Source organism: Trichoderma citrinoviride (assembly GCF_003025115.1).
Source record: "Trichoderma citrinoviride strain TUCIM 6016 unplaced genomic scaffold BBK36scaffold_6, whole genome shotgun sequence".
NCBI lineage: Eukaryota > Fungi > Ascomycota > Sordariomycetes > Hypocreales > Hypocreaceae > Trichoderma > Trichoderma citrinoviride.
In genome coordinates, this window is record NW_020194714.1 from 1,791,543 (window position 1) to 1,817,040 (window position 25,498).

The 25,498-nt window shown below is 54.7% G+C and overlaps 12 protein-coding genes across 12 annotated transcripts; 5 read left to right on the top strand and 7 right to left on the bottom strand.

Moving 5' to 3' along the window:
• Positions 1 to 236: 236 nt before the first annotated feature.
• Positions 237 to 1,993, top strand: BBK36DRAFT_1199911 (YTH-domain-containing protein; the record flags this gene model as incomplete). Its single annotated transcript, XM_024897105.1, has 4 exons — positions 237 to 1,011; positions 1,085 to 1,146; positions 1,231 to 1,344; positions 1,470 to 1,993. The coding sequence occupies 4 exons, from the start codon at positions 237 to 239 to the stop codon at positions 1,986 to 1,988; spliced, it is 1,470 nt and encodes a 489-aa protein (XP_024750520.1). The 3' UTR covers positions 1,989 to 1,993.
• A 582-nt stretch (positions 1,994 to 2,575) lies between these two features.
• On the bottom strand, positions 2,576 to 6,481 carry BBK36DRAFT_161416 (multidrug efflux transporter AcrB transmembrane domain-containing protein; the record flags this gene model as incomplete). Its single annotated transcript, XM_024897713.1, has 2 exons — positions 2,576 to 6,133; positions 6,196 to 6,481. Coding segments are annotated over 2 exons (3,844 nt in total), but the record flags the coding sequence as incomplete, so codon positions are not given.
• A 616-nt stretch (positions 6,482 to 7,097) lies between these two features.
• On the bottom strand, positions 7,098 to 8,413 carry BBK36DRAFT_1199919 (hypothetical protein; the record flags this gene model as incomplete). Its single annotated transcript, XM_024897106.1, has 3 exons — positions 7,098 to 7,350; positions 7,447 to 8,232; positions 8,301 to 8,413. 3 exons carry the CDS (start codon positions 8,411 to 8,413, stop codon positions 7,098 to 7,100), a joined length of 1,152 nt encoding a protein of 383 aa, XP_024750522.1.
• A 633-nt stretch (positions 8,414 to 9,046) lies between these two features.
• BBK36DRAFT_1168696 (hypothetical protein) lies at positions 9,047 to 10,082 on the top strand (the record flags this gene model as incomplete). The annotated part of the gene is made up of 2 exons (XM_024895213.1): positions 9,047 to 9,089; positions 9,265 to 10,082. The coding sequence occupies 2 exons, from the start codon at positions 9,047 to 9,049 to the stop codon at positions 10,080 to 10,082; spliced, it is 861 nt and encodes a 286-aa protein (XP_024750523.1).
• A 64-nt stretch (positions 10,083 to 10,146) lies between these two features.
• BBK36DRAFT_161423 (hypothetical protein) lies at positions 10,147 to 11,464 on the bottom strand (the record flags this gene model as incomplete). The annotated part of the gene is made up of 2 exons (XM_024897714.1): positions 10,604 to 11,464; positions 10,147 to 10,530 (listed from the first exon to the last, which is right to left on the bottom strand). Exons 1-2 carry the CDS (start codon positions 11,453 to 11,455, stop codon positions 10,147 to 10,149), a joined length of 1,236 nt encoding a protein of 411 aa, XP_024750524.1. The 5' UTR covers positions 11,456 to 11,464.
• A 1,021-nt stretch (positions 11,465 to 12,485) lies between these two features.
• Positions 12,486 to 14,192, top strand: BBK36DRAFT_1118157 (Dehydroquinate synthase-like protein; the record flags this gene model as incomplete). The annotated part of the gene is made up of 4 exons (XM_024890439.1): positions 12,486 to 12,515; positions 12,599 to 12,990; positions 13,066 to 13,703; positions 13,765 to 14,192. The coding sequence occupies 4 exons, from the start codon at positions 12,486 to 12,488 to the stop codon at positions 14,190 to 14,192; spliced, it is 1,488 nt and encodes a 495-aa protein (XP_024750525.1).
• Positions 14,193 to 14,217: 25 nt separating this feature from the next.
• On the bottom strand, positions 14,218 to 14,891 carry BBK36DRAFT_161436 (trimeric LpxA-like protein; the record flags this gene model as incomplete). The annotated part of the gene is made up of 2 exons (XM_024897715.1): positions 14,490 to 14,891; positions 14,218 to 14,406 (listed from the first exon to the last, which is right to left on the bottom strand). Exons 1-2 carry the CDS (start codon positions 14,880 to 14,882, stop codon positions 14,218 to 14,220), a joined length of 582 nt encoding a protein of 193 aa, XP_024750526.1. The 5' UTR covers positions 14,883 to 14,891.
• Positions 14,892 to 15,270: 379 nt separating this feature from the next.
• BBK36DRAFT_1135300 (thiamine diphosphate-binding protein) lies at positions 15,271 to 16,830 on the bottom strand. The gene is made up of 3 exons (XM_024892591.1): positions 16,809 to 16,830; positions 16,132 to 16,750; positions 15,271 to 16,064 (listed from the first exon to the last, which is right to left on the bottom strand). Exons 2-3 carry the CDS (start codon positions 16,741 to 16,743, stop codon positions 15,279 to 15,281), a joined length of 1,398 nt encoding a protein of 465 aa, XP_024750527.1. The 5' UTR covers positions 16,744 to 16,750; positions 16,809 to 16,830; the 3' UTR covers positions 15,271 to 15,278.
• Positions 16,831 to 18,136: 1,306 nt separating this feature from the next.
• On the top strand, positions 18,137 to 19,193 carry BBK36DRAFT_1117987 (ubiquinone/menaquinone; the record flags this gene model as incomplete). Its single annotated transcript, XM_024890420.1, has 2 exons — positions 18,137 to 18,411; positions 18,536 to 19,193. 2 exons carry the CDS (start codon positions 18,137 to 18,139, stop codon positions 19,191 to 19,193), a joined length of 933 nt encoding a protein of 310 aa, XP_024750528.1.
• A 543-nt stretch (positions 19,194 to 19,736) lies between these two features.
• On the bottom strand, positions 19,737 to 21,749 carry BBK36DRAFT_1089298 (hypothetical protein; the record flags this gene model as incomplete). Its single annotated transcript, XM_024888999.1, has 2 exons — positions 19,737 to 21,559; positions 21,611 to 21,749. Coding segments are annotated over 2 exons (1,962 nt in total), but the record flags the coding sequence as incomplete, so codon positions are not given.
• Positions 21,750 to 22,774: 1,025 nt separating this feature from the next.
• Positions 22,775 to 24,202, top strand: BBK36DRAFT_1118227 (23S ribosomal RNA methyltransferase; the record flags this gene model as incomplete). Its single annotated transcript, XM_024890451.1, has 7 exons — positions 22,775 to 23,034; positions 23,087 to 23,108; positions 23,187 to 23,213; positions 23,295 to 23,624; positions 23,692 to 23,820; positions 23,901 to 24,062; positions 24,116 to 24,202. 7 exons carry the CDS (start codon positions 22,775 to 22,777, stop codon positions 24,200 to 24,202), a joined length of 1,017 nt encoding a protein of 338 aa, XP_024750530.1.
• Positions 24,203 to 24,251: 49 nt separating this feature from the next.
• Positions 24,252 to 25,262, bottom strand: BBK36DRAFT_1207573 (ribosomal protein L18e; the record flags this gene model as incomplete). The annotated part of the gene is made up of 4 exons (XM_024897418.1): positions 24,252 to 24,489; positions 24,549 to 24,916; positions 25,001 to 25,105; positions 25,259 to 25,262. The coding sequence occupies 4 exons, from the start codon at positions 25,260 to 25,262 to the stop codon at positions 24,412 to 24,414; spliced, it is 555 nt and encodes a 184-aa protein (XP_024750531.1). The 3' UTR covers positions 24,252 to 24,411.
• Positions 25,263 to 25,498: the final 236 nt, after the last annotated feature.

The window sequence follows — 25,498 nt, forward strand, 5'->3', positions numbered from 1 at the left end:
CATCAGTCACCATTCCACTCTCTTTTCGACAGCGACAGGCGCAGGTAGGTTTTGTTCCGTGCCCGGCCGCGATGCGATGCACAGCTTGACTGGGACGCCTCGACAGCTCTTGGATATATCAGGGGATACGCAGCACACTTTTACCGACTGGGAATTACCGACTGACGCGAGCATTCGCTATACCAACAGGACCATCTTCCAGATTCCACCAAAGACGGCTTCTCAAACACGCCGAAATGATTGCAACAGACAGTGAGAGCGACACCCTCTCCGGGGAGGCCACAAGAACCACGTCCCAGGACATCCAGGGCCAGCATCATCAACACGGTCTCACCACCATCAGCCTCGATGCCGACAGCGACTTGAGGCTTTGGCTGCAGCACACCGGCTTCTTCGACGTCGAGCACCGCCAAAGGGTTCTCGTCGCGCTGCGCAAGCTAAAGGACATTGACGAGCAGCGCTGCAAAATCGTCTCGGAAATGCGCTCCTCTGCGGATTATTACCTCGTTTCTCCGACGCCGCCGCTGAGCTCCTCGACTATGTTGGCGAGCCCCTCGTCCTTGTCCCTGGCGGCGGCGGTGGCTCCAGCAACAACAAGGACGCGGCAGGCGGCAGGCTATGATTACGTCGACGCGCGCTCAGCGGCCTTTGCGGGCTCGAGTGAGCGTTGTGGCTCCGAGATCTCCTCGTTGACGAGAGGGGCTGCTGGGTCCGACAATGGCGGGTACATGGCTTTTGGCAATAGACCAGTGTCCCGTCAGGAGCTGGATGTTGCTGCTATTCCCTCCATGGCTCCTCTACAGAACCCTCAACCGTCTGCTGAAGCCACTCCGTCGCCTGTGGACCCAGACTACGACAGTGTAGAAGCAGAGTCGCCGCCGCTCCTGTCGGATAGGGAAGAAGAAGAAGAAGAAGCCCATGACGCCGCAGCACCTCGCTGCCTCGCTGGCAAAGGCAGATCTGCAAACAGATACCCTCCAGCCCAGGCCTTGTCGCCGGTTCCTAAGCAAGGTAATCTTGGAATCTCGTGTTTCTGACTTCCCCCTATATCTCGGTGACACACTCCTCTAACAGGGATAACTAGAGTCGAGATACTTTCTGGTCAAGTCCTTTAACGTGTCCAACGTCGAGTTGTCTCAGCGAGACGTAAGTACATGATCCCAGCCCAGCCGGTTTTTGCTATGTAAACCTTCTCTCGAAGATAACTCATCATTCACTTTGGAAAAACAGGGCTTGTGGATCACAAAGGCCAAGAACGGCTCCCTCTTCGCAAGCGCCTTCAAGACGCACAAGAACGTCTATCTCATCTTTTCCATCAACAAGTCCAAGGCTTTCCAAGGATACGTAAGTCCACACAACTCCAAACTAATAACCAAGCCCAACTTATGAATCGTACATTACGCGCCCCATACATTGAAAAGAGCTCATCATCACAAAAACTAATCCATCATACACAAACACACATACAGGCCCGCATGGCCTCCGCCCCCGACGACAGCATCCCCCCCGCAAAGTGGATGAACAACATCACCTGGGAAGCCAGCGGCCCCTTCCGCATCACATGGCTCAACACCGACCGCACCGAGTTCTGGAGGCTCGGCGACCTCAAGAACCCGCTCAACGACGGCAAGCCCGTCTTCGTCGGCCGCGACGGCCAGGAGTATCCCGAGGCGTGCGGCCGCAAGATGGTCCGCATACTCGACCGCGTAGAGCGCGGCACGAGGGAGAGGGAGAGGCGTCGTGGTGGTGGTGGTGGTGGTGGTGGTGGTGGTGGTGCTGCTGCTGCTGCTGCCGTGTCGTCGTCCTCATCGTGGAAAGAGCGGCGGCTTTGTGGTGGTGGTGGTGACGGTGGCAAGCTGGAGGGAGACGGCGGTGAGGCCAACGAGGACGACGAGACATCATCGCCTTTGGGACACCATCAGGTGTCGGACAATGGTGATGCTGCCTCGGCTAGTACAGCAGAAGACTTGCTGTTGCTGGAGTATTGACAAGTTTTCAACACTTCTGGCAGTTGTGGGACGGGAAAAGCAGAAATGAACGAGGAGACATGGCATTAGACCGTCTTACAAACCGGCTGGAATGGCATCTTCGTCCGTACAAGGCTGATTGAAAACGTCTGGTTTATTAGGGCGTCCTAACGTATACTGACCATGTTTCTATCGAATCAACTTGTGATAACTATACAGTACCCAATGCCAGCCGCTGCACCAAAAAAGATGAGAAAGACATGAAAAAAACGAACAAACAGCTTGCAGAATGCTTAAACAGTCTCGGCATGCAAAGCTTAAACTACATTTCCAACCCGCTGTGTTATAATTCCCCATACATGCTCCCGATATTACATCCCAGCAATTCATGACGCAAAATTTCAAGCACCAGACACCAGTAATTCCGGTATAAAACCAAAAGGCATAAGGAAGGAAAACAAACCACCTTCTCGTCATTCCAGTACGGTTCGAATAAGAGTTGCCAACGGCAGGCACCAGGATAGCATGGCACAACTTCAAGCTGCATCCTCTCTGTCCCTCGAGTAAGTGAACAGACGCTCGTCCAGGTCTTCTCAACAGCCACCCAGCTAATAATCATCGTCCGAGTCGCTGTTGTCGTGAATCGTAATTGCTCGCCATCGCCTATCGGTCAGGTCCTGTGCCGCCGTGCCCTCACTTTCCGGATCGACATAGCCTTCACCTCCACCAAGGCTCAGCGCAACTGGCAGGAATACCAGGGCGTGGAGGGCAGCAAAGACGACCAGGGCCAGCCACACGCGGAAGTAGTAGATTTCGAAAATCTTGGACCGCGTAAACGCAAGGACACTGACACCCAGCAGCTTGGTAACCGTGATGCCTGAAAAGACGGATCCGCCGACGTTGACCAGTGCTGTCCAAGCACGAGCATCTCGCCCATTGACGTTGAAGCTGTTCTCCATGACCGTTCGTGAGGGGAACATGAAGGCTCGGGCAATATGCGCACAAAACTCAACTGAGATTCCGACGCAGATGATGAGATTCACAAGAGACACGGCATTCAAAGAAACGTTGAACACCACCATCGCGCCCATGATGTCAATGACGCTCATTACAACCGTCAAAGTCACAATGGCCGACGTGCGAACGGAGCCCAAGAGGAACGATGCAATGATGAAGATGGCACCGACAGCAGCGCCCAAGAGTCCAGCCGTCAGTTGGATGATGCTCAAATACTGGTCGAAGAAGATGTAGAACACGCTGTAGGGGAAGACATCCGCCCCGGTTTCCTTGGCGATCTCAGAGGCTATGCGGCGCGCAGAGGAATAGGCCTTGATAAAGTCGTCTTGGCTGCGAAGGCGGGTATGCGCGGTCCTGAAATGGCTAGCTTTGACATGTGCAGAATCCTTGTCCAAGACGACTGCGTCTCCGTAGGAGGCTTGACCGCCCAGCGGGCAGACATCATCCGTCTTTGCGGCGAGGAACTTTTCGAGGTAGTGGATGAACTCGCCGTCCTCGGGCATTCCATAGAGGGATGTGTTCCAGGCCGGCTGGCGGTCTGCAAAGCAGGTTGAGCCATGTTCAATGCAGCACTGGTCATAGATGGGATTCAGCCACAGGAAGAAGTCATCGATCCAGCTTGCCGTCGGAGACATGATGTACGAAATGTGGGATCGCTGCCTCTCAAGCTCCAGCGTGTTGGTCAGCGAGAAAGGCTGGCATGTAGTGAACCTTGAGCAGAGTGCCTGCTGCTGCGGGCGCTGAGACGCGTCAACCCCTCGGGTGACAAAGTACACTGGAGGTCCGGTTTCGAGATAGTCGTAGAGGTCATTGAAGTACGGGATCAAGTAGGAGCCGTCGGGAATAGCAACGCGCTGGTCCAGCCCCAGCTGGATGCCCGGCAGCAGGGCGATGGCGGCCGATAAGAGTCCGAGGAAGATGGCGACGACGGCGACTTTGGTCTGCCTTCGCAAAAGGCCAGGCGCGTAGGTGTTTCTGATGAAAATCTGCAGGTAGCTCTCTTCATCGGCATCAGACGCTCTTCCGGTTGCGGGGCTGAAGCCATTGCTGCCGTTGAGACTGATCCTGGCCTTCTTGACCTGCCACCACGGCCAGAGTTCGCATCGGTGGTCTTCCACTCGCATTTGGTTCAAGGCGAGGAAGGATACAAACATGGTCATCTGAAGAACGGCGTTGATGAGGACCGCACCAGCGGCATACGCAGCAAAGTTGCGGACAGCAGGCATGCCAACGGCCGATCCAAGGGCAAACGCAAAGGTCTCGGTCAGGGCCGAGAAAAGAATGGAGGGTCCCATGCGGCCCAAAGCCCGAGACACTCTCTCCTCCACCATCTGGTCCGGGAAGTTGACATTGACTCTTTCAAGCTCGTGGACAATGAGAAAGATGTTGTCAACACCGACGGCCAAGACGATGAAAGGAATTACTTCGACGATGATGAGCGTAGCCTTGAGGCCAACCCAGGAGAAGAAACCAATCGACGCGGAGATGGACATAAGAACAATGAGGATGCCGGCAAGACCCAAGGTGACCTTTGATTCGACGAGCAGCAGCGCAGGGTTTCCAAACAGGTGCTTCAAAGGAGTGCCGAGGGCCAAGCACGCGTAGATGAACATGACAATGTAGCTTATGACGACGATTTTGGCATCCGTATTTGTCGACTTGTTGAGCTCCTGTTCCAGACTAATCTCGGTGGTAAAAGACAGTCGGAGGCCACGACCCTTGGCTTCTTCCTGAACTTCAAGGAGTCGATCGCGGAGTGCATTTTCCCAGTCAATGGCGCGAAGAAGCGCATCGGATTTTTCAGGGGCATTGTTGACCACCCAGGTGACAGTCATCGCTTGAGAGTCAGCAACGTCACTGCCCCAGCCGCCCAGAATCATGGTGGGTTCGATGGGCTGTCCAAAGGCAGGTCGGCACTCGACGGGAGATTGCGCGCAGCTGCGCAGGTCATCCTTCCAGTACTTGGGGTCGATATCTCCTCCTTTTGCGTACCAATATTGCGTAACAGACTGCACAACACAGGCATCACCGGTAGGCTTGAAACAAACGTCGTCGAGCGAGCTTGCATATGTTGGGCCCTTGAGGCTCTCAACGCTCTTCTCGACATCCATCCACCACTTCAAGGTCTCGTAGCTAAGAACGGGGCTAGGGCCAGAAGCATCGGTGTCGTTTACCAAGAAGATCTTTTCGGCTCGGAAAAAGGGGCCAAAGTTGGAGTCGAAGTATTCTTTCTCTTGGGCGGCAGCCGAAGACGGGCTGACCCAGAGTCGAGCAGGGTCTTGCTCTATATCGAACCGGATCCAGCCGGCACTCAGAGCAGCAACCACCACCAGACTAACGCCTATGGTCAGGCCTGGGAATCTTGCGGCCGTGTTTCCCAAGTGACGAAAGGCCTTGTCGCATCTGTCGTTGAGCCAGTATCGCTTCGTTGGCTGATCTCGCATAGCATCAGTAAGGATAGGCCCTCCCTCGTCTTCATCATCGCTGTGAGATGCTTCGTGAAGCAGGCGAGTCCTTTCGACGCGGCGCTTGAGATATCTGAACCAGAAGATGTGGCCAAAAACAGCGGTTAGGAGAGCCAGGAGCAGGATGCCATACGTGAAGATGGACGCGAATGACAGACACGGAAGCTTTCCCACCCGGCAGGATCCAGCCTCCTTGACATCTGGTAGTGTAGGGCACACCTCGGGGCAGTCAACGCAAACGCATCTATAGGCAGGGTCCTCGTCGTTGCATTTCTTTGGCGTCATCTCCAGCGGTTCCATCCCAGGCTGGTCGTATTCTTCCGGGAAGTTGATCTGGAAGGGCGAGCCAACAAATGGCTTCTTGTCGCCGAGAAACTTGAGCATGTCGTGATAATTCGTGGCTCCACCGCCAATCAGGTCCATGGCCCTGCTGTTTGCACCTCCAAACTTGACCTCCTTGCAGCTATTGTATAGGCCCGAGCCGTATTCTTCGGAGATGAGCTGGTCGAGCTCCGTGACGAGCAGCTTGCCATTCTTCGGCGCGGCATCGGTGACGTTGATAAAGGTCGATTGGTCGGGGGAGCACGTGAACTTGCAAAACATGTTGAAAAAGTTGTGCTTGCAGGCCGGGCATGAACCGATGAGGGTCCTCGGAGTGCCCATTTCCTTCTTCAGCGCTTGCACCTTTTATCCAGCGTTAATAACATCGTTTCTCGGAGGGCGAGGGAGGAGGCACGACGGCATACCTGTTCCATGTTACAGCAGACAGCTCCGTCGCTCCATTCGGCGCCGCAGAGCTCAACCAGCTCCTTTCGAAGATCCTCGTCCGGATCGTGCGCGAGGCCATTGTCGACACAGGGCAGCTCCTTGCCAAAGAGGCTCTGCTTGCCACACTGGCCCCGGAACGCACAGCGGCCCAGCTCATGCTTTGGCGTGTACGATTCCGCAGCGGCGCTCGAGCCGATGAACAAGGCGGCTAGCCCTGAAAGCAGCACCGCCCGACGCATGGCGCCTCCTGGCCGAATGGCCATCAAACCGACTGTTGAGACGTGCTTTCACAGCGTCTCGTCCGCGATTATGGGGAAGATTCTGTGTGATGGCAATTCTGTAGAGAGAGAGAGAGAGAGGGAGAGACGGCGATGCTTTGAGTGTGTATGATTGCGTCACGGATGGAGAGTTGACGGGGCATAAGGGTAGCGGTAAACGCAGCGGGTTGGTTGATATAAGCACGGGGGACAGTAGCGCGGTACGTACCCTTTGGGGCCGGTGGGGGCCGCCTCCTGCTATTTCGGGCAAGGTACCAGGCGGCAACGCCAGTGGTGCCTTGTGTACCTGGTGGCTGTTAGGCGCTGAGACAAGCAGCTTGACAGCTCACTCAAGGCCGGTATCACAAACAGGCTCGATTTCAAGCTTTACAGGGTTACTATTAGGGACTCAGTGCATGAGGGGGCGGTGTCAATTGTTTGACAATTGGAGTCAATCAGGGTCGATCAGGGTACACCGACAAGCGGGCTCTTTGACGTCATTGGCCATTTCACTGGCAACATGCATCCCCTCCCTCACTCTCATGCCTTGGCTTCCATACCCAAGTTGCCAAGGTACTGTAAACCCTTCATACGGTAATAGCTGGGACTGCAAACCGAAGAGGTCATCGTATATTGAGGCTTCCCAACCAATCCAAAACAGCTTGCTGGCCAGCGTCGTTCAACCCAAGCTCCTCGCCCTCTTGTCCCACCTCGACGACCTGCACTCTGCGCTCCGGCTCTCTTGCCAGCCGCTGCGCGTCTTCATCCCACTTGGCCCGCTCCTTAAGCTCGACCATTTCGATGCTCCGCCGCATGAAGCTGGCCATTTCAGCTGCCTGCGCCATGAACGTGTGTCTCGTATCTACGACTTTGGACCTCGACTTTGTTGTTGTTGTTGTTTTGCTCTTCGTTTGAGCTCCAAGGAGGTGGTGGTGGTCACCATGATCACGAGCATGATGATGCAACGGTGACCTCGACGGTGCGTCGTGCAAGAGCAGCGTTTCGGGAATCTTGAGAGTCGACGCTCTCGGGGGAAACACAAGGTGGGATCTGCGAGACGCCTCCAACGTCTCGTCCGACGTGTCATGCTGCCCCTTCATGGCGTTGACGAGGCTGGCATACGCGGCAGACGCGTAGAACGACTCGGGAATGGCCAGCCCCGGGTTGTGGAAGAAGAGGCTCGGGCTCGCAAAGGGGTCGAACAGGTTGTGCGGCTCTTGGAACAGGGCCACGAGCCTGTCGCCCAGGGCGTCGAGCCTGAGATTGCCGTTGTTGCGTTGCAGCGCCCTCCATGCGGCCCTCGCGGACTTGGCGCCGCGGACCTTGTGGCCCGGCAGGAACATGGTCCAGTTGTAGACGCCGTTGTAGGCCGCGACGCCGCGGACGGCAAAGCGCTTGTGCGGGTGGGCGTTTGTCAGGGAGAGCGACATGGCCAGGCCGGCGCCGAGGTGAGAGCCGTAGACGTAGATGTTGCCGCGGCCGCTGGACGGGGGCTTCAGCGCTTCGACTACCCATTGGTAGGCAAATGCCACATCGTGGATTGGCACCGGCCAGTCGACTGAGTAGTCATCGTCGACATGCTCCCCGTCCTGGCTTGCGGCCCGGGGAGGTTCGGTTGCCCACCGGTAGTTGATGCTGGCAACGGGCCAGTCGTGCAGAAACTCCGGCAGTTGCCTCACGCCATGGGCACTGTCCGGCAGCGAAGGCAGATGCAGGAAGAGGACCTTTGTAGGCGAAAACTCATCGACGTTGTACAAGCTATTTGCAGGAGTTAGCACCTCGGGTGAATGAAGTCTTTCGGTGGGTTTCGTCGTGAATTTACAGACTCGACTTCCACTGAGCCCCCCGAGCCGCACGTCACCGGGACGCTCTTCCGGACAGGAGGATGGGCTGATCTCAGCACGCTGAAGCATCGACGACGAAGCGATGAAGAAAACATGGCGAAAGGAGACTCGGGGGCGTCAGTCAACTCGCCCCATGCGTACCGAGTACGGGTGCTCTGCTGGAGGAGCGTCGCATTTGCTCTGGGCTGTTACCCTGCAGTAGACGAAAAAATTTGGTGGTGTCGTTGTTTCACTCTGTCTTGGAAATAGCAGCCTGAATGAATGCTGAAGCGTGGACCTCAGCAGGTGAAGCTACTTCTCCGGTCTTTCGTCTTTGAAGTTGTGTATTTCCCAATGAATGGTATGTTATACGGACGATTGCAGTGTGAAGTTCATTTGACTCGAAAATTGCCTAGCTGGTAGACCTGCTGCTCGTGCTGCTTCGTACCTAACAATAGCTCAGGATCCAGCAGTAAAAGTCCACATAATTTGGGCAGCCAAGATTCATGCCATGCCCCGTAAAAAGACCGCTAATACCTTAATCGCCAAATGTACATACAGGTACGGTACACACATGCCGCGACCAACCCCGAACTCGTGCAAATCCGATCCCAATCCCTCCTCCTCACCGTGAGCTGTTAAAACACGCCATACTGCCCTCTCTCATCTCACCTCACATCAGCTCATCTCAAGCACACAAAGCACCGGGATTGACAACAGTCAACTGCAGTGTTTGCCGATCCTGTGCAATGGCCACTCTGCGGCAATTCATCGTCTTTGGGACAGACAGTGGTGGGTTACATCTTCTCCAAGCATTGCCCAACGACCAATTCACCACGCTCGTTGTAGTGTGTGTGTGTGTGCAAAACGTTTAGACTGCATGTTATTTCTATTCCATATCAAGATGAAAGCAGAAGAAAGAAACAAAAGTTGACGGATTGACCGGCTAACCCTGACGCCTGCCAAGCCGGCCTCGAGCGTTCATTACGCTTCGTCCAGGCCCTAGTCATCCTCATCGCCACATACCCAACCGCTCAACTCGCCGCCCTGCTCCATCGGACGTCGATCAGCGCCAGAGTCCCGCCCTCAGCGTCATTCTTGCAGCTGCAGTCCAGGATCAACCTGACCAGACGCCTCCTGCGCCTCTTCCGGTTCCTGGAGCAGTTCAAGCTGGGCTGGGATATTTATGCCTCTGGCGTGCTGGATTTCGACACTTTCCTCGATGTGGTCGGCAAAACGTGTCTGGGCATCTTCGGCATGCTCGAGTCCGTCACTCTGCTGGAACTGCTGGAGATTGACCAGCTGGAGATATTCGGTCCCGAGCAGACTGCAAGCTTGAATTATCAAGCTCAATATTTCTGGCTCATCGCTCTATGCATCTCTCTTTTTCGCTCGGGCACCAGGCTGTTGCACTTGCTAGGCAATCGTAAAATGATCCCCGGTCCCTCGTCTAGCCGGGACGAAGGGGAGAAGGAGAACTCGCAAAAGGTGGGCGAGCATCAAAATGGAGGCGAGGTCTCTTCGTCGAGAAATGGTGTTGCAACTCATGTGAAGGGAACCGAGTATTGTATGGAAGCCAAGAGCGGAGCAACAGAGCCCGGCGATGCTGTCTCTTCGTTGGTGATGAAGATCCTGGCCGACGCCCTGGACCTGCTCCTTCCGGCAACTGCTGTTGGGCTGGTCGAACTGGATTCCGCGGCCATTGCAAAAGCCATGATCATCAGCACAGTAATCACCGCCAACGATGTATGGGTCAGGTGCGGCAAGGAAATGCATCGTCGATAAGGGTCAAATCGTCATAGGGCGGAACCAGAGCTGAGTAGCATAGCAAGCCTGATAGTAAATACAATTATACCGCCGCCAGAGGCTCGCTGCTCGTGACCTCGAGTTTTTCGGTAGGATGCTCTTGTTCCCACTCCAGTCTCTCCCGAACCATGTTCCGCTTGCACCACACAACGGTGATGGCGCCCCAAATCGCACACCATATAAATGGTACGGCCCAGCATATTCCGTACGCCACGGTTGCTGGAATGGGATGCAGGAGAGCTACGACGGTCAGGGCGGCGGCCAAGACAAGAGCAGGAATGGACCAGAACAGCGACTGGACGAGCAGCATTGTCCGAAAGCGGGGGCTGGCGTGGTAACGTGCCGCAAGAGCCTCTCGAAATGGCCGACCTGCGCCGGCATTGACTGCAACAACGTCTTCGATGAAGTAGTAAACCCCCGGCAGAACCTAATTGACAAAAGAGAGACAGTCAGTACTGGAATTCAAGAAGAGAAGATATAGAAAGGGTGTTCCTTCGTACCTTTTCACCTTTCCCGGTAGAGCTCAGGCGGAAGGGAGCTGGCCAGTTCATACAGTGGAACAGCGTAATCAGGGCCAGCACGCCGCCGATGCAGTACAGAATGGCCGGAGCTGGCATGCAGAGCACGCGCAGCCAGACCTCGTGCGGCGCACTGCCGACGATGAAGAGGGCCGTGACGGCAGTGATGGTGAGCACCGACGTCCAGTTGATGATGTCGAAGCACCAGCGGCTCTCTGTGCCCAGGGGACGGTAGAACCTCTCCTTCTTCATCAGGCGCAGCGTTCTGATGGCAAACTCGACGTATGTCGGCCCGCCCCAGATGGTGGTGACGACGGCGAAGATGATCCAGCCGGCGACATTGCCCGCGTATCGCATCGTGTAGTAGAGCAAGATGGGCACTATCGAGCCGTCGAAGAAGACCATGAAGGCAAAGAGAAACAGCCGCCAGCGCTTCCAGCCGTGATGCCACGTAAACGGCAGCTGGGGCAGCAGCTGGGGGTTGTTGCCGTAGTAGTCCTGCAGCGTCCGTTCTCGTCGCTTCCACTCCCTGCGCGTTCCGGCCCGCGAGTCGTAGTAGACCTCTGCATGTGGGCGCAGGGCATAGGAGAGGCTGCGTCGGGGTGCGTCTGATGAGCGAGTCGCTTCCAGGCTGCGGCCCGTGTTGGTGCGGTTGCTGGACACGAACGTCACGATGTTGGGCAGCGAGGTGGTGCCCTGCTGCGACGAGGTGATGCCGCCGTTGGTGGACGCATCGGCAGCCCGTCCCACGGCTGAGGTCGACGCAGAGGCATCGTTTGGCGTATCCGACAGCGATCGGACGGGTGCTGAATCCTGGCCTGCGCCGGGCATCATGCAGCGGATTATGGCGATGCGATGCGATGCGATGCGATGACCTCGGGAAAGAAACCAAGAAAAAAAAGGAACAAAAACAAGGCTTGAATGGAAGTGAAACTGAAAATGGAAGAAAAGTCGGGTATCAATGTATCGAGGAAGCAAAGATGGGAAGGGTTTTAGAAAACCGAACTACTGTTTGCTAGGCTGGGCGACGTCGCGGGCGCCATTTCCCTTATTAAGAACGTGAGCAGTTGGCAGTGGTGGTATCGAGAAGAGAGAAAAAACAGGTCAGACAGGGTTGTCAAGCAGGGCAGCGCATCGGGCAACGGACAACGGGATTCAGAACGGATGACGTTGTTGCCCGAGAGCGAGCGCCGATGGCAGCAGCAGCGCTCGAGATGATCCGGCTGAGCCGATGGCATAACAAACGCTCCGTACGGCGTAATTAAAGCCTCCAACGTCCAATGAATGTCACGCAGCCAGTGCAAGTTCCCTGGCTTATCTCTCTCTGCCACTTAAAATAAACAACAAGCTTATTATGCGAACAGACGGCTTAGAAGAATCCTTCTGGAAAATCGCCCATTAGTCCAAGTAGTAATAGTTGAGCCAGGGTTGTAATACTGGGTACTTGCTAAGGCTGTGTGCGGCTGTGTATGTAATCATTGTATCATATCGCATCCTGATGACCTCGGCTTCCCCATATTCCAAGTCCATCATTGCCTTACCCTACCTTGGTTCCGCTTACATACAACTGGAACATACAGACAGACAGACAACCACAAACAGCGCGGCGGCAAACTCGTAAACTGGAGCTTCCTAACTCTAAGCGGCAGCGCTTCACGCAACCGCGACTCCATCTCCAAATCCTCTCCAATGCGACTCTGCCGTAGACCGGAGGCTGCAGAGCCGACTGCCGTGATTTACCCCATAAAGTTGGACATGAACCGCTAGCTACTCAATCCGGGGCCTCAACACCCCCAAACCCCGCATCGTACATTGCCGATTGAAATCGAGACTCAGCAGCACTATACACGCGATAACAGCAACAATGGCAGCCTCCGTTAGAGTAATGCCCAATGTATGGCCTCGCCTCCCCCCTCCCCCCTGCACTGATGGCTTCACTTGGCATGTATCCATAACCAATCGCAATCAATTTTCTAGGCCGCCAAACGAGCTTCGAGCCTCCTTCGCACCATCCAGTACACCCATCCTCCATCGTGCCCCTGCCACTCCAACCCGGGCTACCACAAGACTGCACCAACCTCCATCTCCCAGGCTCTGAACAAAGGAGGCCGTCGCTATGCCACGCCTTCCAATGCAGACTTAAAGGAGTATGCCTTTGAAATGGCAGCCTCCTCCATTCGATTCGGTGCTGGCGCCACCCAGGAAGTCGGCATGGATCTCCAGAACCTCGGCTCGAAAAGAGTCTGTGTAGTCACTGACCAGACTGTGAATCAACTCGATGCCATGAAGCAGGTTCGAGAGAGCCTCGATCGTGAAGGCATCAACTTCAAGGTCTACTCCGACGTGAGGATAGAACCAAAAGACAGCTCGTAATGGGTCACCCGCTGTAACCTGCTACAGCCCCCCCGTGGCGCCTCTCACTTGAACTAACATGTGGACATTAGCATCAAGGACGCCATTGCGTGGGCGAGGCCATATCAACCAGATGCTTTCCTCGCCGTCGGCGGAGGCTCCGTCATGGACACGGCCAAGCTGATGAATCTCTACACTGCGTACCCGGATGCCGACTTCCTCGACTTTGTCAACGCGCCACTGGGAAAGGGGCGGCCCATTGACAAGCCCCTGAGGCCATTGATCGCCGTCCCCACCACCGCGGGCACCGGCAGCGAGACCACGGGCACGGCCATCTTCGATCTCGTCCCCAAGAAGGCAAAGACGGGCGTCGCTCACCGAAACCTCAAGCCCACGCTTGGTATATGCGATCCCCTCAACACACGCACCATGCCTGCGGCCGTCAAGGCCAGCTCCGGGCTTGACGTCCTGTGCCATTCTCTTGAGTCCTGGACAGCAATCCCCTATACCGAGCGTACACCTCGACCGACCAACCCAATTCTCCGTCCAGCTTACCAGGGTGCGAACCCCATTTCGGATATCTTCTCTCTTAACGCACTCAAGAGCACGGTCAAGTACCTTCCTCGTGCAGTGAAGGATCCGGAGGATTTTGAAGCTCAGACCCAGATGCTGTTGGCGGCAACGCTTGCTGGAGTTGGCTTTGGAAATGCGGGTGTCCATTTATGCCACGGTATGTAACCCCTCATTCCACCATTGCGCGAGCAGCTCGTTGAGAGTCGTTGTGAACGTAGGCATGTCGTATCCCATCTCGGGCCAGAACCCAGGGTATAAGCACGCCGGCTACGACATCCCGAACCCGCTCATTCCGCACGGCGTTTCGGTGGCGGTTTCTGCCCCCGCCGTCTTCAGGTTCACGGCGCCCTCTAACCCGGAAAGGCATCTCCTGGCGGCCGAGGCATTCGGCGTGGACATCTCCAACGTCAAGGCAGAGAGTGCTGGTGAGGTTCTGGCAGAGGCACTGATCAAGTTCCTCCAGGACCTGGGTGACCAGCCAAACGGCTTAAAGGACCTCGGTTTCGGCCACGAACACATTGACGCGCTCGTCGAAGGCACCATTCCTCAGGCCCGAGTGCTGAAGCTTGCTCCCAACATTTCCACCGAACTGCAGACTGAGAAGGAGCAATTGCGTGCGCTCTTCGAGGACGCCATGAGCTATTGATATGGCCTGCCGTAAGGTAGTTGGACTATCGGAACTTGTCTGGGTTACTCGGTATCATCTTCCTCAGCATAGCAATTTGTTTCACTATGCTCAGCTTTCGAAGCTCTGGGGTTCCGCGCTTGTCGGTTCGCCATGTGCCATTTGAATAGACCACCGTGTTGTCGGGCAGCACCTTGCCGCTGGCAATGATGGACAAGTGTGACACCGTGCAATTCTGAAGCCGCGTTAGCTTCCGCCCTCCCCTCCCCCTCCTTGTGATGTAGTCTGTCCGGTGGTAACTCTGGAGCTTTTACTTGCCTTTCCGATCCTGGCGCCACTTCCAATTCTGCTTCCAACCTGAATGACGCTGCCCTCACCAATTTCTGTCCCTCCCGCCTCGACGACCGAGCCTGCTTCGATGAGAACGTAGTCCCCAAGGCTGACGCCGCCTGCGCCCTTCCCGGTATTGTCTGGAGGGGCGCCGAGATGCACCCGCTCTTGGACGATGCAGCGCCGCCCGACGAGGACGCTGCCGACGCTGGACTCGATGCGCGACCGGGGGTGTATCACCGTCTCTGCCTGCATCGTGATCGAATGGCTGCCCAGCAGGACTGCATTATCCGATATGGTGAGGGATGTGGAGAAGTTGACGGGTGGCTTGGGGCCGCTGCGGTCGACGGCCGGGAGGATGGAGTGCCTCTTGCTTGACATGGCGCGATGATGCCAAAGGGGACGGAGGGTATACCGAGAGGCAGAGAGAGACGGAGTTGATGTTGAAAGTAGCTTCAGAGCTCTGTGCAGAGAGCGCCCTGTGCTGGCAATCAACAACTGACAAGCATCATCCAATCATTGAGCAGGGGTGCGCGCGCTAGGCCTTGGACGCACTAGTGTCACTCATGTGCTAAGCAAGTGAGCCGGCTGCACTAGTACCGTTGCGGTAACATGAGATTACCTAAACTTGCTCCAGTGATGGCCCTTTTCTTTTCTTCTCATCTCGATCAGTTGTGCATTGAATGCGTACATATACTTGTTGTCATTCAATTCTTCTACAGAAATCAACTATTTACAGAAAACAAATCATAAGCACACGCCAATCTTAACAGCATCCTAATTGTCCTTGTCAACCACCAGGCTGTCCAGTCCGCCCTCATAGGACCCGATATCGTATTCCTCAGGGTATGCTTCCAACATGGACTTGAGCTGTCCCATCTGCTCTTTCAGATCTGGCGTCAGCTTCTCATACACATCCTCGAACATGGATCTGATGGGCGGCTTCTTCTCCCTCTCTGCTTCGCTAAAGGCCTTTAGTATTTCTTTCCTCAGGCTGTCCCTGGCCTCCTTCTCCTTGGTCTCGTCCCAGCAGCCCTTGGCCTCCATCCACTTCCTCAGCCGGGTAATGGGGTTGTCTCGCCGCTTCCAGTCCTCGACCTCGACGCGAGCCCGGTACGCAAATGAGTCGTCGGAAGTGCTGTGATGAGAGACACGGTACGTCATTGCTTCGATCAGAACTGGCTTGCCACCATCCTGCAGGGCCATCTCCCGTGCTTTCTTCGTGGCCTCCCTGACTGCCCAGATGTCGTTTCCGTCGATTCGAATGGTGTCGATTCCATACCCGATGCCCCTGCTTGCGATGCCGTCTCCCCGGTACTGGTCGAGGGTAGGTGTAGAAATGGCGAATCCGTTGTTGCGGCAGATGAAGACAACGGGACAAGAGCGCGTGGCGGCAATGTTGAGCGCTGCGTGGAAATCACCCTCACTGGCGGCTCCTTCGCCGAAGAAGACGGCCGCTACCCGCGGCTTTACGCTGGGATCCTGCAGCCTCTGTAACTTGAGCGCATAAGCCGCCCCCGAAGCCTGCGGAAGCTGCGTTGCCAATGGTGAGGAGACGGTGTGCTTTTTGCCGAAATCGTGGTTAGCAAGCGAAGTCGCGGGCGTAACACCGCAGGGGGCGTGTACTCACGATGTTTAGCGGCTTGGACCCGTAGTGAATGGGCATGTTCCTCCCCCGGCCGTTGTCCTTTTTGTTGGCAAAGAGCTGGGACATGAATTGCTCCGTCGTAAACCCCCTCTCCTTGAACAGGCCCTGCTCTCGGTACTGGCAGAAGACGACGTCCTCTCGGTCCAGCACACTGGAGCTGCCGACGCTGACGGCTTCCTCGCCCGCGCTTACCATATAAAAGCTCAGGCGGCCCTGCCTCTGGGCGTCGAACATGATGAGATCCATGATGGAGATGAACAGCATGTCCTTGTAGAGCTTGATGACGGCATCGTCGCTGATGTCGGGGGTGAAGGAGGGGTCGACCACTTGGCCGTTCTGGTCCACGACTCGGTACGTCGGCAGAGCCGTGTATGAGTCGGGCGTCTCGAACTTGAGGGTGCTGGTGAAGGAGCTCTTGAGAGCGCCGGGGAACGAGACAAAGTTGGAGTTGGGGCGCTGAGACAGGCTGCCAGCACTCCGGACCGGGTTCGAGATGACGGAGACGGCCGGCTTCATGTTTGCTGCGGCGGCGGCCAGTCTCCGTACTGAGGCCCTCTGGAGGACGCGAGGGTTCATCTTGAGCGGGTTCATCATTGCGCCTTGCTGCAGGATTCACAATCTCGTTCTTCTGATTGACTGATTCACAGCAGAAAAAGCACGTGTATGAAAGCAGGCCCTCTTGATTATAATAAGCAAATCCGGGGATGGCTCTGGTTAATCGTTGTCTTTATGCTCGGGACAAGGCGCGAGTCTGCCGATGGAGAGCGGCCACAATTGAGCCGACAGAATCCGTCAGCACGCTAACAGGGGGCACTTCTTCCGAGGTTTCTTTAGGTAAGCCGCAGCTCCTCGCCTTGGGCTTAACATACTCGTACCTTGCCTCCTGTATGTGTAATATGGGCGGTTGAGTCTTGTTGGTTCAGGATGTTAGAGCTGCCTTGTGTCGCTGCCGTTGAATCATTCTGGTGGTGAAGATATCAGGGCGTTATTGCTTTGAGTACTCCGTACCTTACCGTAGGTGTGATGGTAATATGGACTTCACCTGCACCGGGATAGCATTAATTCCCAGGAACGATTCTCTGGTCAGCGTCTAAATGTAGTAGTATTCGAGGTCTTTCATTATCTCTATTTCTTGCTCCAGGCACCTCAAGATGGGCTTTACGTTGTCTGTACGGGGCAATACTCATTCTACCGTTGGTGAACGGACGGACGAGTGGCAGCCAGGTGGCAGAACATGCGCAATTACTGCACCAACTGGCAAAGATGATTGCTTAACAATTTCAGTCGCTTGGGATGAGGGATGTGTAATTTTCTTCTTTTTCAAGCTTTGAAAAAACTACATCACGAACGCATTATCTCGACAATTGAAGCCATCACCAGCTCTACCTATCTCACAGCACCTTGCCTTCACCACACAGCTACAGCGATTCTTGACTCCAACTTGCAAATATTCAGCACCTCACTAAGGCAAAAAACAAACCAAAGCGTTTCATTATCTGGAGGAGCTTTTGCTGTCTATTTTTACTCACTCTGCCTCCCATCAAATGGCCACCCCAGCGATCAACCTGGTGATGCTCATCCTCAGCCTCTTCGTCTTCGTCGCTCTGATTGGCTGGCTGTGCCAGAAGAGTATCCACCGCTTTATCCAGGCCCTCGCCGTGTATCGCCAGCAAAACATCCAACCTCAGTCCACTTCCAGCGACGTTGAGGCAGCAGAAAGGCTGTAGATACTCATTGGTAGGGACTTGATTCTCCCCAATTTGATGCTTGTCTTGCCATTTGCTAACCTGGTGCCTTTCAGATTGACAGGATTGCGCCTCATTGCAGCATAGCTTCTGGCAGAGAAAAAATAGATCTCATCTCCATCTACTACTCATTCACAACCAAGACCACACTCACCATAGAACCGTCATCATCCTCTTTCTCTGACCAGGAAACGGAGGGGATTCAAAAGCAAACAAAACAGACAAGAGATATACACACAGCAATGTCTGCTCCTTCACTCCTAAGAAGCCGCGCAGGCCTCTTTCGGCCCGCGGCCTGCATCTCCCGCATGAACCATCGCCTCCTCTCCACCACACGCCCGCCTCGGTCATCATCAGAGCAGCCATCGTCCACCTCAGACCGCCAGACTCATTTCGGCTTCGAGACCGTTACGGAATCCGTCAAGCGGGAGCGGGTTGCCGAGGTCTTCACCAGCGTTGCAGAATCCTACGACAAGATGAACGACTTGATGTCACTGGGCGTTCATCGTTTGTGGAAGTGAGTCTCATATCTCAATTTGTCTTCTTCTTCTTCTTCTCATGTGCACCCATCCGAGCCAATCTAAACATACGTACGCCACTCTGTACCTATATGTGCTAACCGACATCTCTCTCACTCCCAGGGACTACTTCGTCTCCTCATTGAACCCAGGAGCCACAAACCCCCCCGGCATGCCGCAGCGCATCCTCGACGTCGCCGGAGGCACCGGCGACATCGCCTTCCGCATGCTGCAGCACGCCCACGTCCACAACGGCAACCCAAACGTCCACGTCACCATCTCCGACATCAACCCCGCCATGCTCGCCGTCGGCAGGCAGCGCTCCCTAGCGCTCCCGGCCTCCCACCAGTCCTCCCTCTCCTTCCTCGAGGCAAACGCCGAGGCCCTGCCGTCGTCGCTCGAGGACAACTCGCTCGACCTGTACACGGTCGCCTTTGGCATCCGCAACTTCTCCAACATGCCCGCCGCCCTCAAGGAGGCGTACAGGGTCCTTAAGCCGGGTGGCGTCTTCGCGTGCATGGAGTTCTCCAAGGTCGACAAGTACCCCCTGTTCAACGCCATCTACAAGCAATGGTCCTTCAGCGCCATCCCGCTCATCGGCCAGCTCGTTGCGGGCGACCGCGATAGCTACCAGTACCTGGTGGAAAGCATTGAGCGATTTCCCTCTCAGACAGAGTTCCGAGACATGATTGCCGAGGCGGGCTTTGCCATTGTGGGACAGGGATACGAGGACCTTACCGGCGGTGTCGCAGCCATTCATAAGGGAATCAAGCCCCTATGAGTACCTATTTCCCTAATCTCTGCCACCTTGTCTTGTATAATAGTGTAGTAAAGAAATCGACGCATTCCGAAGCCAAAAAATCAACGCGAAGGGGATAATCGTCCGAGACCGCCGTCACTTTAAACATATCGGCAAGAACAAACATGACTGCCAGTGCAAAGCTAGGTAGCATGTTTTTATCAAAACTTATTACATCAATTTCTCTCTTTTTTTCTTTCTTTTAGTGACTGAACTATTTTGAGGTGCCAATGAAAAAGGAAGGCTAAAAAAAACTCTCAAGCCAACACATAGTCCTCCCGGAAGCTCATGAGATACGTTATGTACTGCATGAATAGTTCTGGACCTTGCTCTCATACCTTCCAGAGCCTAACGCCAGTTTGTCCCAAAGGAAAACCACGTGAACCAGATAGATTTCTCAAGGCTGGGCGTGCCCGAAGAAGAAAAAAGTAAAAGAAGAAAGTCGGACAAGAACGCCCACTACAGCGGGCTGAGACGATCAGGGAACGCCATGCTCGCTGGCCCGACTTAGTCGGCAGAAGGGGTAGAGGGTGTCGCCGCAGGTGATGCACCCGTATCCCCCTTCAGACCTCCTCGTCCACGGGATCCGCGTCCTCGCTCGCCACCCCGAGCTCCACGGCCTCCGCGGCCACCTCGCCGGTTGCTCTCGGAGTCGCTAGTACCGCCGGCGCTGCGATATCCGCTCGTGCCAGTTCCGCCTCGTCCGCTGCCACCCCAGGTTCCGGCATTGCCGCGGCTGTTGAAAGGCTTGCCTTCTCGATGGTGAAAGATCTTAACCAGGGGTTTTGACCGATCCTCCGTAGTCCGCGTCTTGACAGACTCTGGTAACCTGCCCATGGCTGCATCGCGGTCTTCGATTGTTCGGAACTGAACGACCTTGTTTGAGCCACCCCATTTCTCAATCTTGAGAATCTTGGCCTTGTCCGCCTCATCAAACAGATCACGGCATTGCTCCTCTGTGTTCACATTCATAATGAAAAGGCCAATGATATCAGATGCCGAGGTTTTGGGGGCCGGCGAGGTGGCCGGTTCGGGGGCGTTTGCAGATCCATTCGTCGAAGCTGCTGCCTTGTCAGCGTCCTTAGCAGCTGGGCCGCTGCCCGTGGTGGGTTGGGGGGTCTGTCGGTTCGTTGTCGCGGGAGCGGGAACACTGGGAACGGCCTTCAGTGGTTGAGCTGATGGGGATTGTTTAGAAGCAGGTGCGGTGGGCGTAGCAGAAGCCGCCGCGCTCGTTGGAGCGCCAGCGGCTGTTGATGTGGGAGCAGCAGATGACTGCTGCTTGGCTCCTCGGTGGGAAAAGTTGAATCCCTGAGCACGCATCTCCGTCCCAATCCTTCCGTCTTGGATTTCCAGAACCAGATAGCCAAAAGCGGCATCGGCGAGGTTGAAATTCCACATGTTCTTGAAAGCGCTCTCGTCAACTGCGCCAACACCCTGACCGGGGCCCCCGAAAGGATTTCCACCAGCAGCCGTCGAGGGCATCTTTTCTACTATTTGCAGGGCGTTCTTCAGCAGGTTCTGCTGGGCCTCGTTCTGCTGGATCGCCGGCTCCACTTCTGACCGGACAGTTTCCCAGACGTCGTTGAAAGAGGCTTTCGAGGCGGCGAGCTTCCCACGGTAATGGTCAAGCGTAGGGTTGACGCTGAATTCGTTGTAGGAGCTTCCGTACCTGAAGTGAAGTCCGGCTGAAATGGAAAAGTCCGCCTTCAGAGTGACAGAGAGCTGATTCAGTATACCCTCGCGAGCAGGAGAAGCGTGCGTGATAAAGACTCGGGTTTCGGTAGGATCGTAGACGCGATGAGCAGTGTCAACCAGCTCTCCCATCTGTAGCAGAGTCGTCCACATTGTACCTTGTCCTCCTGCAATGGTGGTGCGGCCCTCTCCGTTGTCGAATAACTTATGCATAACCACGGCACCACCAAGACCAAGGAGTCGGAGCTTCACACCGCCCACTTCTAGCAGCATGGAGCGAGCTTCGTCAATGATATGGAGGTTGGGAACTTTGTACTCGGACGATCTGAACTTTTCAAGAACCCGGACATCCTCGCAGGCACCCCAGACGGTATAGACGGGAACGTCGAGTTTCAGCTCTCCGCTGAGCAGAAGAGGAAGTTCGGAGAGGGGCAGCTCGCTCGCAGAGAATCTGGACTTCACAGAGCCGGGTCCACCCTGCTGGATAGCCTTCTTGACCGGTTCGGAGATCAGTGGTGAGTACTGTGCAACATGCTTCAGGGTCTTCTCCACGATTCTGTCCAGGGACGTATGATCATAGAATCCGAAGTCGCCAGTGTGGATAATGTGGTCGGCTTGGGCTTGCTTTGCAAGTTCGTTGAGCGATCGCAAGTTTCCTGGGCGAGGTGTTAGCGAATGTCAACGATGTAGCCATGTCTATAATATACCTCGAACGTCCGCAATGCAAAGGATACGTATGGGCCCCGTCTGGATGATACGACCCTGGTTGGGCAGCAGAGGCGCCGCTCCAGGTGATGGAAGTCCGGTCGCACCATTCTGTATGTAGCCAGGGGCATATGCTCGAGGCTGCACTCGTTAGCCAAAGGTGAAGCAAGCCACAGAAGCAAAGCAAGCAAAGGGTCTCAGCAGACACGCCCAGATGGACGCGGTGATGAAGGCAGCCCTTTCAGCCCCTCAGTCGACGACGCCAACCCGTAGCATGGAGACTGTCGAACAAAGAGAGCGAAAAGGGAGAGGCAGAGGAAAAGATACGCAGAAGTGCCTCCTGGGATGTAAGAGGCCAGGGAGATCCCGAACTGGCAGCTCTCATATCTGCCACGGAGAGCAAGGGTTGAACGAGGCCAGAAAGAGAACAGTGTGCACTTACGACGGCCATTCTGTCAACCAGCTGAGTGCAACGGAATCGTAGGCTTGAGGTGTCGCCCGGTGGGATGTTTCCGTAGGAGAGAAGATGCTCTCGATGAAGGATATGACGGGGTATCAGATATAGAACCAGTCGGAGGACGGCGAGCCGCAGGTGTGAAGGTGAATTTGGCTGCTCTCGAGAGTTACTATTGCTCAGAGTTACTATTGCTCCATCAGGTTGGGCGGGTTTCCAGTGGGCTGCCTGCCGTGCTGATTGGCAGCCTTGCCAAGGAAATTGGGCTTGGGCTAGGCTGGCTAGAGGGGTAAGCTTCAGAAAGCCGTTAAGATGCTTAGATACATATACCTTACTCAATCTACAAGAAGCTTATATCCAAGGTAGCATCATGATAGTAGGTAGAATTCTATAGCACATTCCTGACTGATTATTTCCATACAGAAATATTGTACTGCTTTCGATTCTCCTCTTTCAGTAAGAGGACTTGCTTTGCAATTATCATGTTATATATCTGATAGCTGTCTACCTATCTAGAACGAGTGTTCTGTGCCTTGTGTTTACATGTATCTACTACCACTTATAGAGTGCAGCAGAGGCAAACGGGTATTTGCACTTACAGGTTTCAACTCATTTATACCTACCCTCTGAGCTTCTCTCGACGCAAACTCCTCCATCATGAGCTCCCATTCAGTCTTTCTAGCTACAGCATGAATCCTCTTCGAATGGGACCATGTTACTTCGATATTCAGTTTTCCCACGGACTCTTCCACTGATACGGCACTCCTGGGCTCCCACACTGCGTGCCACTTCTCTCAGTGTTGCTCCTTGGTTGACAACCATCAGGCTCGCTTCCTCTGGGAACCAGTGGAAACAACGCCAAGGTCACGATGCATATGTCCGCTATGCCAAGGTCAAGCAGCTCAAGAGTAGAGCAGCCTTCAAGCTGGTAGAGGCAAGACTGGCCCTGTCATACTTCTTCATACTCAGTAGGTATTAACACGGATCATTGAAAGATTGATACGAAGTACAAGCTCTTCAAGAGAGGCCAAACTGTAGTTGATCTGGTAAGTCCGCCCTGAGCCGTACGGAATCAGGTGGTGATATGGACCGCAAGTCTTTCGGACCTGACACTCTCCTACCAGGGATATGCTCCGGGCAGCTGGTCACAAGTATGTCGTATCATTGTATCCGCGGCTAGTTCCGTGCGTGATTCCGGCAACGATCAGGAGATTCACATGGCCATCTTGTAGGTAGCCGTCGATCGCACTCGACCGCATGGTCGTGTTATTGGTATCGACCTTATACCCGCCCATCCTCCTCAGGGTGTTGCAACGTTCCAAGGGGACTTCTTGTCTCCGATGGTTCAGGAACTTGTCAAAGACTTCATTGCCCAGAGCCACGGCGACCGACCTCTCCAAGCCAACCAGAGGGATGATGTGAATGATGATGAGGACCTGCCCTCCGAGCACACCGTTATCGATCAACCGAGCTACATTGATCGCGAGAGACAATCGGCGGAAAGCGCAAGTCCAAAATCCGGTATTTCGTCAGCAGATTCGGACTCAAGACATTCCGTGGATGTTCGTTTTACTAAGTCTTGTATTCGATGGCCATGACGGTTTTGCGCCTATGCTGACGCCAGTATAGGTCGTGTTAAGTGATATGTCAGAACCCTGGGACCAGGAATCTGGGTTCAGTTCAAGGAGTTTAAGTAACCCTTATGACAGGCTGATGAACACGAGCGGCAATCGGACGCGAGATCATCTCGGCAGCATGGTAAGGACAAATCCCGAAGCTTTGTACTGGTTGAGAAGGAAGAAAACAAGACAAGAAAGGTGACCATGGTGACTTTTTAGGACCTCTGCGAGGCTGCACTCCAATTTGCCAGCGACACGCTCAAACCTGGTGGCCATTTTGTCTGCAAATTCTACACAGGAGCGGAGGATAAAGAATTGGAGAAGAAACTCAAGCTTCTCTTCTCCAAAGTTTACAGGGAGAAACCGGATGCATCCAGAGCAGTAAGCTCCATCCGCCGTGTTTTGATAATCGTCATACTGACTGACGATTCCAGGAGAGCAAGGAGGCCTATTTCGTGGCTCTCTTTAAAAAGGCCAAGACTCCTATTGAAAGCACGGCTACAGATAGCCATGATCACTAGAATTAACGAGGAATCAATTACTACAATCACAGTACAGTGCTACGATGAGTTGGTCAAGCTGATCATCAATTTGGCCATGTCCAGGCACGAAATTTTGAGGTACGAATGATATCAAGTCACGCCATCCCATTTGGTCCCATACATAAAGCGAAAAATTGGAGATAAAACGTATCCCCATCCTGATGCTTGCCCATTTTTCCAACCAAGATTTAGACCTTGAAGCCACGAGAGCGTCTTCGGCCACGAGCACGCTCGAACTTGCGGCCCTTGGACTCGACGAAGGGTTTCTGTAAAAATAAAAGATTAGCATATAGTTAAACAGCCTAAAAAGCCCGAATTGGCTAACCTTGTGCTTGTGGGGGCCGAATCCGAAGTGCTTGACAGCCTCACGGCTGTTCTTGGGTCCACGGAGGATCAGGGTGTTGCTGCCAGTGGGAGCACGGAGAGCCAGCTGGTCGAGGGTGATGGCCTCACCACCGGCAGCCAGGATGCGGGCACGGGCAGTGGCAGTGAACCGAAGGGCGGCAACGGTCGTCTTGGGGAAGGTCAGGAGACGGTTGTCATCGGTGACGGTGCCGACAACGACGACGGTGCGCTTCTCGCCCTCCTTGTTGATGTTGGAGACAATGCGGGACAGAGAAACGGGGGGGCGGTTGATCTTGGACATGAACAGTCGTCGGAGGACCACCTTGTTGAAAGCGGCATCGGTTCGGCCTGTTGCCCATTCGTTAGTTTCCTGCAACGCGGCTCACTTTCACCAATCTTTTTGATTTCCAAAGGTCGCGGATTGAGACTTACGAGCCAGGAAGCGGTAAAGCTTGACCAAGAGCTTCAGGTAGACATTGTCGCTCTTGGGGGCCTTGCGGTGAGTGCCCTTGACGTGGTGGCGGTCGAGATCGATACCTGGAATTTTGGAAAAAACCGCTGTCAGCCAGATGGTTCATGCTCAAATATGGCCGCGCATCTTGCGAGCAAGATGGCGTCCAGATCGCAGCGAGATACACAAGGCATCATCACCACTCGCATACGACAGGCTCTGTCAGTTCTTTCACGTACCCATGGCGACGACTGGTGCTGAAAAGCTTGATGATGGGCTTGATTGTCAAAGTCGAAGATGGCCGTGAATACAGAGGTGAACTTTTCCCAAAAGTTTCAGGGCTTGAGACTCGAATCGAGGCTCTGATTGGTCGAGTGCGGCACTAGTGTCAGAGCGGTCAGTGAGGGCAATTAGGGTATGTGCGGATGACTAAGGCGGGCACCGTAACGAGCCAGCTAGTTTTTGCCAAGCTCCACCGT